This window comes from Lupinus angustifolius, chromosome LG03, assembly GCF_001865875.1.
Source record: "Lupinus angustifolius cultivar Tanjil chromosome LG03, LupAngTanjil_v1.0, whole genome shotgun sequence".
Lineage (NCBI taxonomy): Eukaryota > Viridiplantae > Streptophyta > Magnoliopsida > Fabales > Fabaceae > Lupinus > Lupinus angustifolius.
The window spans coordinates 4,620,245-4,632,214 of NC_032011.1; the positions used below are offsets into that span (position 1 = coordinate 4,620,245).

General features: G+C 36.7%; 2 protein-coding genes across 4 annotated transcripts; both read left to right on the forward strand.

Moving 5' to 3' along the window:
- Window positions 220-1,374, forward strand: LOC109342280 (putative nuclease HARBI1). The gene is made up of 3 exons (XM_019580294.1): window positions 220-516; window positions 596-821; window positions 908-1,374. Exons 1-3 carry the CDS (start codon window positions 220-222, stop codon window positions 1,372-1,374), a joined length of 990 nt encoding a protein of 329 aa, XP_019435839.1.
- LOC109343199 lies at window positions 3,689-7,091 on the forward strand. 3 transcript variants are annotated; one of them, XR_002107176.1, is made up of 3 exons: window positions 3,689-3,992; window positions 6,332-6,792; window positions 6,877-7,091. XR_002107176.1 is itself a non-coding variant. In XM_019581387.1 (2 exons), exons 1-2 carry the CDS (start codon window positions 3,855-3,857, stop codon window positions 6,689-6,691), a joined length of 498 nt encoding a protein of 165 aa, XP_019436932.1. In that variant the 5' UTR covers window positions 3,689-3,854; the 3' UTR covers window positions 6,692-7,055. The 3 variants fall into 3 exon arrangements, 1 of the variants encoding a protein (XP_019436932.1); XR_002107175.1 differs by having other exon boundaries at window positions 6,332-6,809; window positions 6,840-7,055; XM_019581387.1 differs by having other exon boundaries at window positions 6,332-7,055.

An 11,970-nucleotide genomic window follows, 5' to 3' on the forward strand; every position in this document is an offset into this window, starting at 1 on the left:
AGACATGTATTAGGTGCCCTAAGCCTTGACTCAACTTAAACTAGATTCTAGTCTAAGCCTAGTACCAATTAAAGACTTAAGCACGTTGATTTGTTGATGATCTTCAAGCTCTTTTAGGCACAAGTTGTCCTCATCAAAACCATGACATATTAGGAGAGCTTTCCAAAGTGTTCCTCTTGACATGCACACTTTCACATCGAAGGTAAAAAGTTAACAAGAATGAGGCCTAAAACCTTAAATTTATGTGCTCAATTAGAATCAGAGGGAGGACTTCGATCAACACAAAGGGTTAGTGTAGAGGAACAAGTTGCCAAAACACTCTACATTCTAACACATAATGTAAGAAATCATCATATTCAATTCTGGTTTCAACGATCTGGTGAGACTATCAGTCGCCATTTCCATCGTGTGCTTTTGTCGATAATTGAGTTAGAAGAGAGATATCTCAAGCAACCTGATGGCAGACGAATCCCTATAGAAATTCTTGGAAGCAACCGATTTAACCCATTTTTTAAGGTAAAATATATTTTAATATTAAAATTAAGAATTTGCATATTAAAAAATATTATTGTCAATGATAAATTGGCAATGATAGGATTGTGTTGGGGCAATTGATTGTACACACGTTCGTGTAAAAGTGCCATTATTTGAAGCTCCAAAATATCGTGGTAGGAAGGGTTTTCCAACACAAAATGTTCTAGTTGCATGCTCTTTTGATCTAAGGTTTACTTATGTTCTGCCTAGATGGGAGGGCACTGCATCTGATTCAAGAATATTGAAAGATGCATTACACAGAACAAATAGTTTGAAGATACCTAGAGGTAGTGAAGATAATATTTTTTTTTTCTTTTGCCTTCTTCCTTCTTCCTTTATGTATATTTTTTTTAAATAATTCTTGTTTTATTAGGTAAATTTTATCTTCTCGGTGCTGGATTCATGATGAGAAATGGACTAATTATCCCTTATAGATCAACATGTTATCACTTGAAGGAATTCTCTGCAAGAAATCCACCTCGAACACCTCAAGAATTATTCAACAATCGACACCCTTCCTTCCGCAATGTTGTTGAAAGGGCTTTTGGAGTTTTGAAAAAAAGATTTCCTATTATTGCAAGTGGAACTGAGTCAAATTATGGAATCAAAACTCAAAGTAGAATTATTATAGCATGTTGCATTTTGCATAATTACTTGGTAGGGATAGACCCTGTTGAGGATAAAGAGTTGTTAGCTGAGGTGGATGCAGAAATTTATTGTGAAAGTGTAGCTCAATATGATGGAGCACTAACAAATGACAATGATGAAGAACATGCTCGTTTGGGAGAGAATTTAAGAAATTCTATAGCTGCTGCTATATGGACATACTATCAGTCTTGATTACGACATTAATTTGAGAATTTGTGATGTCCTTCATGACTTGATCTATTGTTATGCAATATTTTAGAATTTATAGTGTTTTCTTGATGTTTTCTTTATGATGTATTTCATGACTTATATACATTAGGATGTTAATTTAGAATTTGACATTTATGATATTTTAATATAAGAATTTGTGATGTATTTTATGAATATGTATTTCATGAATTTGTGACAAATTTTTAGGAATTATGTCTGAGACAAAAAGTGAGCCTAAAAGAGAGACATGGACTGATGATATGGATAATGCACTTGTTGAGGCTTTTTTGCATCAACAAAATGAGGGAAATAGAGGGAATGGGAACTTTACTACAGCTGCCTATGAAGCCATAGTTAAGGAGTTACATGAAAATTTTGAAAGAGCTTTTGGGAAGGAAAAAGTGAAAGGTCGTTAGAAGTTATTGAAGAGACGATTTTCTAAATGTTTTGATTTGTTCAAAAATGGCTTGAGTGGATTTGCTTGGGATCCAACGACAAAGCGTTGGTGTGCCGAAGAAGAAGTTTAGCAACAACTAATTGAGGTATAATAATATTATTTTCGATTTTATTGTATATTCAAATTATAATAAAAGTAAAAAATGCATGTTGTTTCAATACTTTATTATGTTGCATACATTTTAGAAGGTTGGAGGATTGAGTATATAGACATATATTGGTTTAATAACGTTTTGTTTTGCGATAGAAAAATCCTAATGCTGAACAATGGATGAAAAAACCTATAGCAAATTATGACAAGATGATGATCTTGTGTGGAAAGGATAGAGCTACTGGACAACATGCTGAGACTACAAAAGACATTAGAAACAAAAGACAATTGGTGGGTGAGTCTGAGCCTTTTGATGATGGTAATGGGGTGACATTGGAGAGCGTTCAAGGCATTGACGATGGAAATGAAGTAACGTCTCCAGAGGTACAAGGAACTCGTAATCAAACTAAAAGGTCAAGAAAATCAAAGGATGATGAAGAATTTGATGGAATAAAGGTAGCACTACAAGATCTTGCCTCAGCTATTAGAGAGGGCAACATTGTGTATGAGAAAGTTAAGCAAAAACTTCCCATTTCTGAAGCTGAAATCTGGAAGCTTTTGGAGGATTTAAAGATTGAAAGATATGTCTTGACTCATGCATATTTGTATTTACTTGACAGTCCTGATAGGATTAGAGCTGTAATTGGTTGTCCTCCGGACAAGCACAGAGAGTTACTACTTGAGATGGTACTTGGTCCAGTTGATCCCTCGAGGTACTTGTCCCAGTTTCCTTGTGTATCATATTATTTATTTACATCTTGCAAATTCTCTTTTATCAAATGTAAATTTCTGATTACATTTTATTTATTTATTTGTAGGCATTGAAGAATAGTTTGGAAAAAAAATACAAATTGGTCAACGTTTGAAGTGGTGAAAGTTTGTCATATTTTTATGTTAGTTGTAATTAATTTGAATAAAATCTATATACTTAAGAATAGAGATGAACTTTGAATTCTTACTTTTGTAGCATGGAATATATTCATGTGGTTTGTATTAACTCAACCATTGAATGATTGTTTATATTCATCTTGAAATTACTTTGTCTAAACTTCTATTTTAGTCTTGTGATATTGTTTTAGATTGTTATTTAATTTTTACATATTTGGTTTTGTAAATTTTAGTTTTTAAAAAATTATTTTATCTAAATCTAAACAACTTTTTATAAAAAGTAATTATTTAAAATTAATATTAGAGTACCACAATATTAGAAATAATTTTTAAAATGTAAATTGTTTAAAAAAGATTATTTTACAATATATAATACATAACATTATATTGATTTTTTAAAGGGAGGGTAAAATAGTATTTTTGTATTACATTAATCCTCCATTCACCTCCTATCTAAATTCTAAACTCCCAAACAAGGGTGATGTTTACTTGAATTTGTCATTCCTTCTCCTTTCCTTCCTCCCCTTTCCTTACCAGTTTATCCCTTTCCTTTCCTTTCCCTCCAAACTTCCAAAAATCCTTAAAGATATAATTGGTGTTTTCAATAAGTGTGTTGAATTTGACTACAAATAAAAGGCCCGTCGAATTATCGAGCAAAGGTAACCCCACTTAAACTCATTACATGCATACCCCTAATTTTGGTCATGCAATTGTAATGAACGGGAACGTGTGAGTATTATATGGGCCCGTAATCCTTGGGCCTGGCCCAATTCCATAAACTCAGCCCAACCAGTGGCATTACATGCTTGATAATGCAGTGAGAGAAAAGTATGGAAAATAGATAGAGAAGAATGTGCTAGAATAATCTGCAACACTAGTTCAGAATCAATCAGAACACAATATAATTTTATTTATATTCATAGCGCAGATTAAAAGAAAAAGCAGAATGGCCCAACCCATTTAATTTGTTTCAATATAATTCTCATTTTGGTGCCAAACAGAGAAAAAGGAAGTTTTTTTTAAAAAAATGGAAGCGGAGATGGTGGAGGCGGAGGTGGCGCCGGCGCCGGCGTATAATCCCGGAGAGAACAACGCCGTGAGTGATTTACTAACATTGGCTCGACAGTTCATTAATCAAGGAAAACCTTCACAGGCCCTTCAAGCGGTAATAATAATCATTCTTTCTTTCTTTAATTCATAATTTGTTTAATTCTCTTTCTCTTGATTTCAATTAGTAATTTGCAAAAAAAAGAAAAACTTTCATATGTGATTTTATTTTATTTCTTGTTAAAAGTGTAGCTTGGTTATTTAGTTTTGTGGATCACTGGTTGAAATGGTTTTCTCAGATATTTGAACCTTACTGGTTTGTATTTTGTTCCTACATTAGCAATTTGCAGTGCTAGTCTTGTAAGTTCTTGGATTTCAAATATAAATTGTGTTTTGTTATTTGTTATATCAAACATTTTAGGGGCCTGAAATTTGATATTAGGGTATGGTATCTATCTTGTGTGCCAAACTCCCTTAGAAACTTTGCTAAACGGTGGAACAGTTTTTGGCCAATTTGCTTACATGATTAGTATTTAGTAGCACCTTAGGGTATGTTAGTGAGTTCGGTTTAGGAGGGGGAAAACGGGAAATGGAAGACGTCAGAACTATCTTATAAATCTATTTCATGACTCTGAAACATTCTATCCCTTCATTCTCCTCCAGAATCCATATTGCAAACATATATATGCTACTGAGTACTCACTCTTCTGGCCTTCCAGGGGAAGGGGATTCCAGAGGGTAAGGTTTAGTCTCACCCTTGTTTTGAAGTTTCTAGAATCTAGAATGATGGGAGGAAAATGAGAGAATATCATGCTACTATCAAAACCTTTTATTACTATTTTTATGAATGTTTTATGATTCCCTCCGTTTGGAAGACTTCATATGTTTTTAAACATGCAAGGGTGTTGGAAGTCCCATCGCCTCAATCCCTAGGGTGTTGTTAAGTGGCGGAGCTTGGACAAATATTTTGGGGAGCCCAAATTTTATAAACTATTCGTTTAGGCAATTAGATGCAAACATATATGTGGCCTGGTGGTAGATGTCAACTTTCTTTGGTCAAAATGCAGTATAGTTTACGAAAACATTGTCACTGAGGCTCAAACACGAGTTCCACGACTAGATATAAATACCAACAAACTACTAGGCTAGAGCATATATTTGTAATATAACAACCAAATATTATATATACCTTTATGTACCTATATATTTTAAAGGTGGTGACCCCTCCCTTTCACCAAGATCCGCCCCTCGTGTGTTTATGTACTGGTTGAATTACTCCACTTAATGCCAATTGATTTTGAGATGGAATCTAACATGGTGTCAGAGCCTATAGCCCATTTCCGTTGTTATCAGATTTTTGTCATTTTTGTTGTATCTCCTTGTCTAGCAAACTCATGTGAGGGATGTTGGAAATCCCACATCATCTGTCTCAATTCCTAGAATGCGGTTTATATACCTGTCACTCTGTCAGGCTACTCCACTTAATGCCAATTGATTTTAAGATAGAGTCTAACAAGGCATCAAAGCCTACATAGTACATACCATCTCCATCATCATTGGATTTTGGACATTTTTGTGGAGGGGAATGTTGAAAGTCCTGCCTCACCCATTTGAATTCCTTGGTACGTTTTATATACCGGTTGGGCTACTCCACAAAATATGGAATCTAGCAAAGGGGAGGGAAACTTCTTATTAAATCGACTCCACTTAATGCCAATTTGTATTTAGATGAAATATAGCAAGGCATCAAAGTCTCTAGTCCATCACCATCATTACTTGACTTTCGTCATTATGTTGTCTATCGTCTGCTTCAGCGGGCTCTTGTGGAGGGGGATTTTGGAGTTCAACATTGCCTGCCTCAATTCATGGGATATGGTTTATGTATATGTTGGACTACTCTACTCGTTGCCAACTAGTTCTAAGAAGGAATATAACAAAAGAGAAGGAAACTTTGTTAATTAACCTCTGTAATCTTTCTTTCCCTCTATTTTATTTGAAGTACATTTCGTCTCATTTTTTGATATCAACGTACCCAGAACCACCCAGATGGTCAACCTAAATACACATTTACAAGATCTGTGAGGTACATTGTGCACAGACAACATAACTTCATAGAAAAAAAACATTAGCCTTTGCAAGATCAAAATGGACCTCTTGTTACATTTTTAGAGTTTTATTTAAAGACTGGTTCTTAGTAGGCATTTTCTTAGAGATCGTATATTAAATTTTCGTTAATGCATTGTCAAACAAATTCTAATGTCTCTAGACTTGAGATAATCAAGTGACGTGGAATCAATTATTCAAGCATTTCATAGAGGAAATTATGATGTTGTGATATGTGAAACATAAAGCATGTTTGTAGAATGTACAATGCACTTTCCAAAGGAGAAAACATGGACAACAAATAAAGCTTGGTTATTCTTTTTGGTCCCTTATATTTACTTGAAATTGGAACAGGTTCTCGTAGCAATGAAGAACAAAGGGGGGGATGAAGCTGTCTTTCAGTCCTTACATCGTGCACGTGAACTTTACAGAAGTAGACTGCAAGAGAATGCTGCTGTTGATCATCTGGCTTCTTTGTTTGCTGAGTGTGCCATTGCCGAAGCTCAGCCTGTTATAAACGAGCCATCTGCAAACAACATTGCCAGCCCGTCCGTTGCCCTAGACGCTCATGGGACTTCTATACTAGCAGAAACTGGAAGAATGCAACTAGTACTGGATGCAGTTGCAGACGGAAGTAGCTTCATTTGTTTGAAGTGTGGGGGCCTCGTTAGTAACCATCGCAAAGATGAGCACTTTGCATACTGGTGTTGTTAACCCTGATGCTTGGGTTCAGTAATGAACAATCTGCTATGGTGATGCTATGTTTTTCTATGCATCCTCAAGATGGATTTAAAGAATGTCTTGCAAGGGTGCTTCTGCTTCCTTATACTTAGTCTTTGGAAAAGTTATGCTACTGTCATAGTGGAATGAATTGCCAAACTTTGTTCCAGAAGGCAATAATGCTGTAAACTTATGTGTCATTTACCAATTTAGAAAAGACTGGGTAAACCTAGTGTAATGATGTCAATGTTGACTATAATGTTGCTGTTTGAGGCTTTGAGCCAAGAGTACCGGATTCAGAAAAGACATGTATGTATTCATAATGAATGAGTCAGGGTGTACATTTAAATTGTTCTTATATCATTGAAAATAATGGTAAAAGCTGATATCAACTAACATACTTTTCCTCCTTATGCCTATTCTGCAAGCAATTTTTAGAATTTAATTTCATTTAGCCTATGTTTGGGCAAGGAATTTTTGAAATCCCATTGAGTTTTTAAACCACTCAAATGAAGGGTGAAATACAAAAAATCAATGATTGACTAAACACAGTAGTCATAAGAACTTCAAATAAGGATACAATACCCTAAGGGTTAGTTTGGGAGTTTGATTTTGGAGGGAAAGGAAGGGAAAGAGAATGTTTGAGAGCCATGAATTATATTTGTGAGATGATTCACAAGTCTTCTCTCTAAAATCCAACTCTCAAACTAACCATAATACAAATTTTGAAGACTTGACAAAAGAATATCTCCTTTCCTTTCCTGCTTTGTATCACTAACATCATTCCTAATCCTCATTTTCTCTTTCTGCCTCCTTTTACTCTATCATTCTCTCCATTGCAACTCTTCCATTTATAGAGTAAATACTTATTTCAGTCCCTTATATTAATTTGATCTCTCAAAGTTGATCTCAAAATAAACCCAAAATTTTTAAATTGTAGTCAAATTAGTTATTTGCATGTTTTATATCACTTTATAAGAACTATTTTAACTCTAAAAATGTCTTTGACCCATATTAAAATTTTTTGGAATCATTTAAAATTTTCAATTTAAATAAGTATTCACTCTAAATAATTAGAATATCTTAGTCTATATCTAAATTCTCCAATAAGGCAATTATATTGGCCCTGGTGCCTCATTTCAACTACATCAAGCATGACCCATGTGGTTTCACAAAGAAGATATACTTTCATAACATATAGTAATCAAAGGTGGCCCAACCCTCACCCCTTTCACACCAAAGCGAAAAAGTAATGATCTAATTGTGTGCTTACTTTAATATTGCTTTGTGTTATATTCTGATTTGGATAAAAACTGCAACATATATACCTCCATAACATGGAGTTGGAGACATAACATGTGCATCATTGCAAGCTTTTATCATTAGCATGCATTAATATGCTGTAGGAAGCATAGGTAGATAAGTATCTAGAGATGGCTTTTAGGATAATACGTAGTGGCATATGATAGAGTGTTTGGTGATGCTAAATTCTAAATTACTAAAATTTGTAAAACATCAATTTGGGTTGTTGATGAAATTGTAAAAAGTTCATTGATCAAATTGATTAAGAATGTATAAATTCTTAAATTAAATTAATGTTTTATAATTTTAGAGACCAACCTCATATACATGATGGTTAAAAATATGAGAAAAAAATGTATATACTAATATAGGGTTAAAGTTTTATATATTGTTACTGTATTATTTACCATTCATTTTGAATTACCATTAACTCTTTAACTCTTAAAAAAAATTGAATGATAGATTGTGCATTGATTGTATATAGATATTTACACTTTATAAAAAAGAAAAGTGGGCCGTTTTGGACCGAAACTTCTTCATGAGTGTTACATTACCTCGGGTAGACTATACTATTTGAGCTAAGAAAGTGAATTCCAAATATATTAAGAGGAGAAAAAAAAACAATTTGAGTCGAAAATAATTATTAAATAATAATGTTGGTTAACGTAAAAAGTACCTGTTTAGAATTTCACTACTTGTATTTGCATATTTTTTGTAATCATTATTTGTTTGAGAATGTATTTATTGTGATTAAGCAAATTAAATTATATTTTTGTTGAACTAATTCAAGCATTCTACCTACAAGACGTTAACCATTGCCTTGTTTTATTACTGAAAGGAACATTAATTAAGAGGATAACCATATAATATACAAAGATTAGTTACTTACCTATAAGATGAGAAAATTCATTTAATAGTACAAAAAAATTTAAGTAACAAAAGTGTTTAAGTCATTTTATGATTTTCCATAAGCCACCTTGCTTTGAATTTTGCTGGAAAAACGGAAAAAACGACAATGATTTTTGTGATTAACTAGCAACATAGGAGTTAGATTACAATTTTGTTCCTACCCAGCGAGCCAAAGAGACGCATGCTTGGTCGCCGAGGTAGGTCCCGCATGCTTGACCCACCAGAGTTGACCTTAGAGACACCCCCTAGCATGCTTTCTGTACCTCACCAACCCACCTGCCAGCACGACAGACAGATTGCAGAACGGCTACCAAACCAGCCACGGGCTAAAAGACAAGAGTGGCACAGAGTATGGTCCTGGCAGACCGCCTGACACGGAAAAAGCAACCCCCGACAATACCCTTCGGCGGCCACGTGTTGCACTACCTGCCAAGAGCCCAAAAGTCAGCTCTCCCCTCTATATATAGGAGTCTCTACCAACATGAAGTATCTCAAACTCTTTACTCTCTAACATTACTCACTCTATTACTTTCTACCTTCGTATTCTCATACACATTAAACACCAAGTTCATACACTGACTTGATCGTCGGAGAACCTTTTCAGGTACCTCCACCGGCGGGTCCAGCTCTTCTACATCATCTTGCTACTTTGACGTCCTTCCTTTTCTCCATCCTCAGCAGCTGATCAACTAGTATTCCTTACCTTTGTGTTATAGGAAAGAACATTGGCGCCGTCTTTGTTCCAACTCACACCATGGTGACTACCAGAAACCGAGCTCTATCTACCAGCCAAGTCGACCCTGCCCCAAGTACTCTTCCCCCACCAAGACAACCATCCCATCAGGCCAACCGAAGCCACCATACCACTCCAGAACAACAACCAGCCACCCAACACCTCCTCCAGATGCTGGAACGCCAGGAGCGGCTCATCCAGCAGCAGACTGATGTAATACAAGAACTCCGCCAATCCAAAATAAACCCTAAGGATCACTCGGAACGCCATATTCACGAAAGTAACCGTGAAGAGTCAGCGAGCGAGTCCCGCCCACCATCCCAACCAACCCCGCACCACTCCTGCGGTGCTAGACATCCTTTTACACCTACCATCATGGCTTACCCATTACCCTCTCACTTCACCCGCCCCATAAACATGGACCAATACGATGGAACGGCAGACCCACAAGATCACCTTGACGCCTACGAGGCTTATATGTTATTCCATGGGGCGACCGACCCCATCATGTGCAGGGCCTTCCCCCTGACTCTTAAAAAGGCGGCCCTCCAATGGTTCACCCGCCTGGCTCCAAACAGCATCAACACTTGGGGAACTCTAGCTTTAGCCTTCAACACAAGGTTCACGACAAGCAAGGAGCAACTCAGGTCATCATACACATTGTCTGACATTCGCCAAGGATCTAATGAATCTATCTGGGCATATATAGATCGGTTTAATACCGAGGCCATGAAGGTGCGTACTCTAAGCCCTGAGGTAGCAGTGCATGTCCTCGTTATGGGACTTCAAGAAGGTCTTTTCCGCACGGAATTGGCCAAATACACCGATCTTACCATGGAGGACCTCCGCTCCAAAGCCCAACAATTCATCAATCTAGAAGAAACCCACCATATCCACGCCCATACCGAGCCCCAAACACATCACCCCTCACGGGAAACCAAACGGCCAAGACTCCACGACCTACCCCGCGACCTACCCTCACTAACTAAAAAGGCCAAATACTCCACCTATACCCCCTAAACGCCAACTGCTCAAGGATTCTGCAAGACGTCCTCTCCACTCACCTCGTCCAACTTCCACGCCCTACCAAGCCAGGCCCGCAAGACCGATCCAAATACTGTGACTATCACAGTATGTTCGGCCACTTGACCAATGACTGCACACAATTCTGTGATACCATCGAAGATCTTATCTAGGCTGGTCATTTACAGCGATTCATTGCGGGCCTGGATCAACGTCGGCGATCGCCACAACATCGTCGACCAGAGCCTTCAAGAAGGCGGTCCCCTCCACAATTTCAACAACGACGCCCTACACCACGGCCTCAAGCGGATAGGCACCGAACAGATAACCGAAGGCCAAGGAGCCCAGTTGATATCAACATGTCAGATAGTAACGGCAAGTGTACCGTATCGTACAAGTAATAAAATCCGGTAAAGTACCGGGATATCGTCCTCAGGGAGCAGAGTGAATTTATACTAATTCCTATAAAAATCAATCGAGCGACTACATACAGGATTTGGTTGGTAAATTTGCATTGCATTGATAAATTTGCATTGAATTTTTTAGAAACAATCAGATTGAAATAACAATTTAAGATAATAAAACAAAATGGTTGGGATCGAAACTCATCATTCTTTCCCTTTATACATCCTTGGATTCAATTCTCAATAACTTGTGAAGTTACTGAATTCGCTGCACATTTTTCATAAATCAATTACATCAGTCCCCTGATTGTAACATTCTTAGATAATCACTCAATTTCCAATTCCTCAGATAATTGGGTGATTAACTCGCATTAAACTCAAATGTAAAAGCAATTCCTACACCATTGTCCATCCCTAGATCAATCATGTAGAAAGAAAGAAAATTCAGATCCAGTATCAAGTTTAACTTCCCAGTTAAACTTGAACCTTTAATCATGAAGTTCGTAGCTAATTGAAATCATACAATAAATATGGAACAAACTTTCCAAATTCAAATAACAATAATATAGAATTGAATCCAGGAGTACAAAAGTTAAGAAGATTACATTTCGATTCCCAACTACGAAGAACTAGCCACTCATCCTCGCTATTACAACGCTTAACTCATGAACTAATACAAAAGAAAGTATGTAATAGAATTGTTTCCACGATTTCTATCTTCCTCTTCTCTCCTTTCGTGCTAGCTTTTTTTTTCTCTCCATGAGTTCCCACCCTTTGGTAACTTCTGAAGCTGCCCATGTAGTGCCAACTTCCCTAGTCTCGCCCAAGCGAGAAAGCCATCGCCCGGGCGACGACCCAACAGAAACACCAATGATGCGTCGCCCAGTCCCTCGCTTGGGCGA

Excerpts from the sequence above, each read along its gene's own strand:
- LOC109342280 (XM_019580294.1), top strand. The coding sequence starts at position 220 with ATGAGGCCTAAAACCTTAAATTTATGTGCTCAATTAGAATCAGAGGGA. Across the intron at positions 517-595 it reads GATTTAACCCATTTTTTAAG|GATTGTGTTGGGGCAATTGA; the intron begins GTAAAATATATT and ends TGGCAATGATAG. Across the intron at positions 822-907 it reads TAGTTTGAAGATACCTAGAG|GTAAATTTTATCTTCTCGGT; the intron begins GTAGTGAAGATA and ends TTGTTTTATTAG.
- LOC109343199 (XM_019581387.1), top strand. The coding sequence starts at position 3,855 with ATGGAAGCGGAGATGGTGGAGGCGGAGGTGGCGCCGGCGCCGGCGTAT. Across the intron at positions 3,993-6,331 it reads CTTCACAGGCCCTTCAAGCG|GTTCTCGTAGCAATGAAGAA; the intron begins GTAATAATAATC and ends AAATTGGAACAG.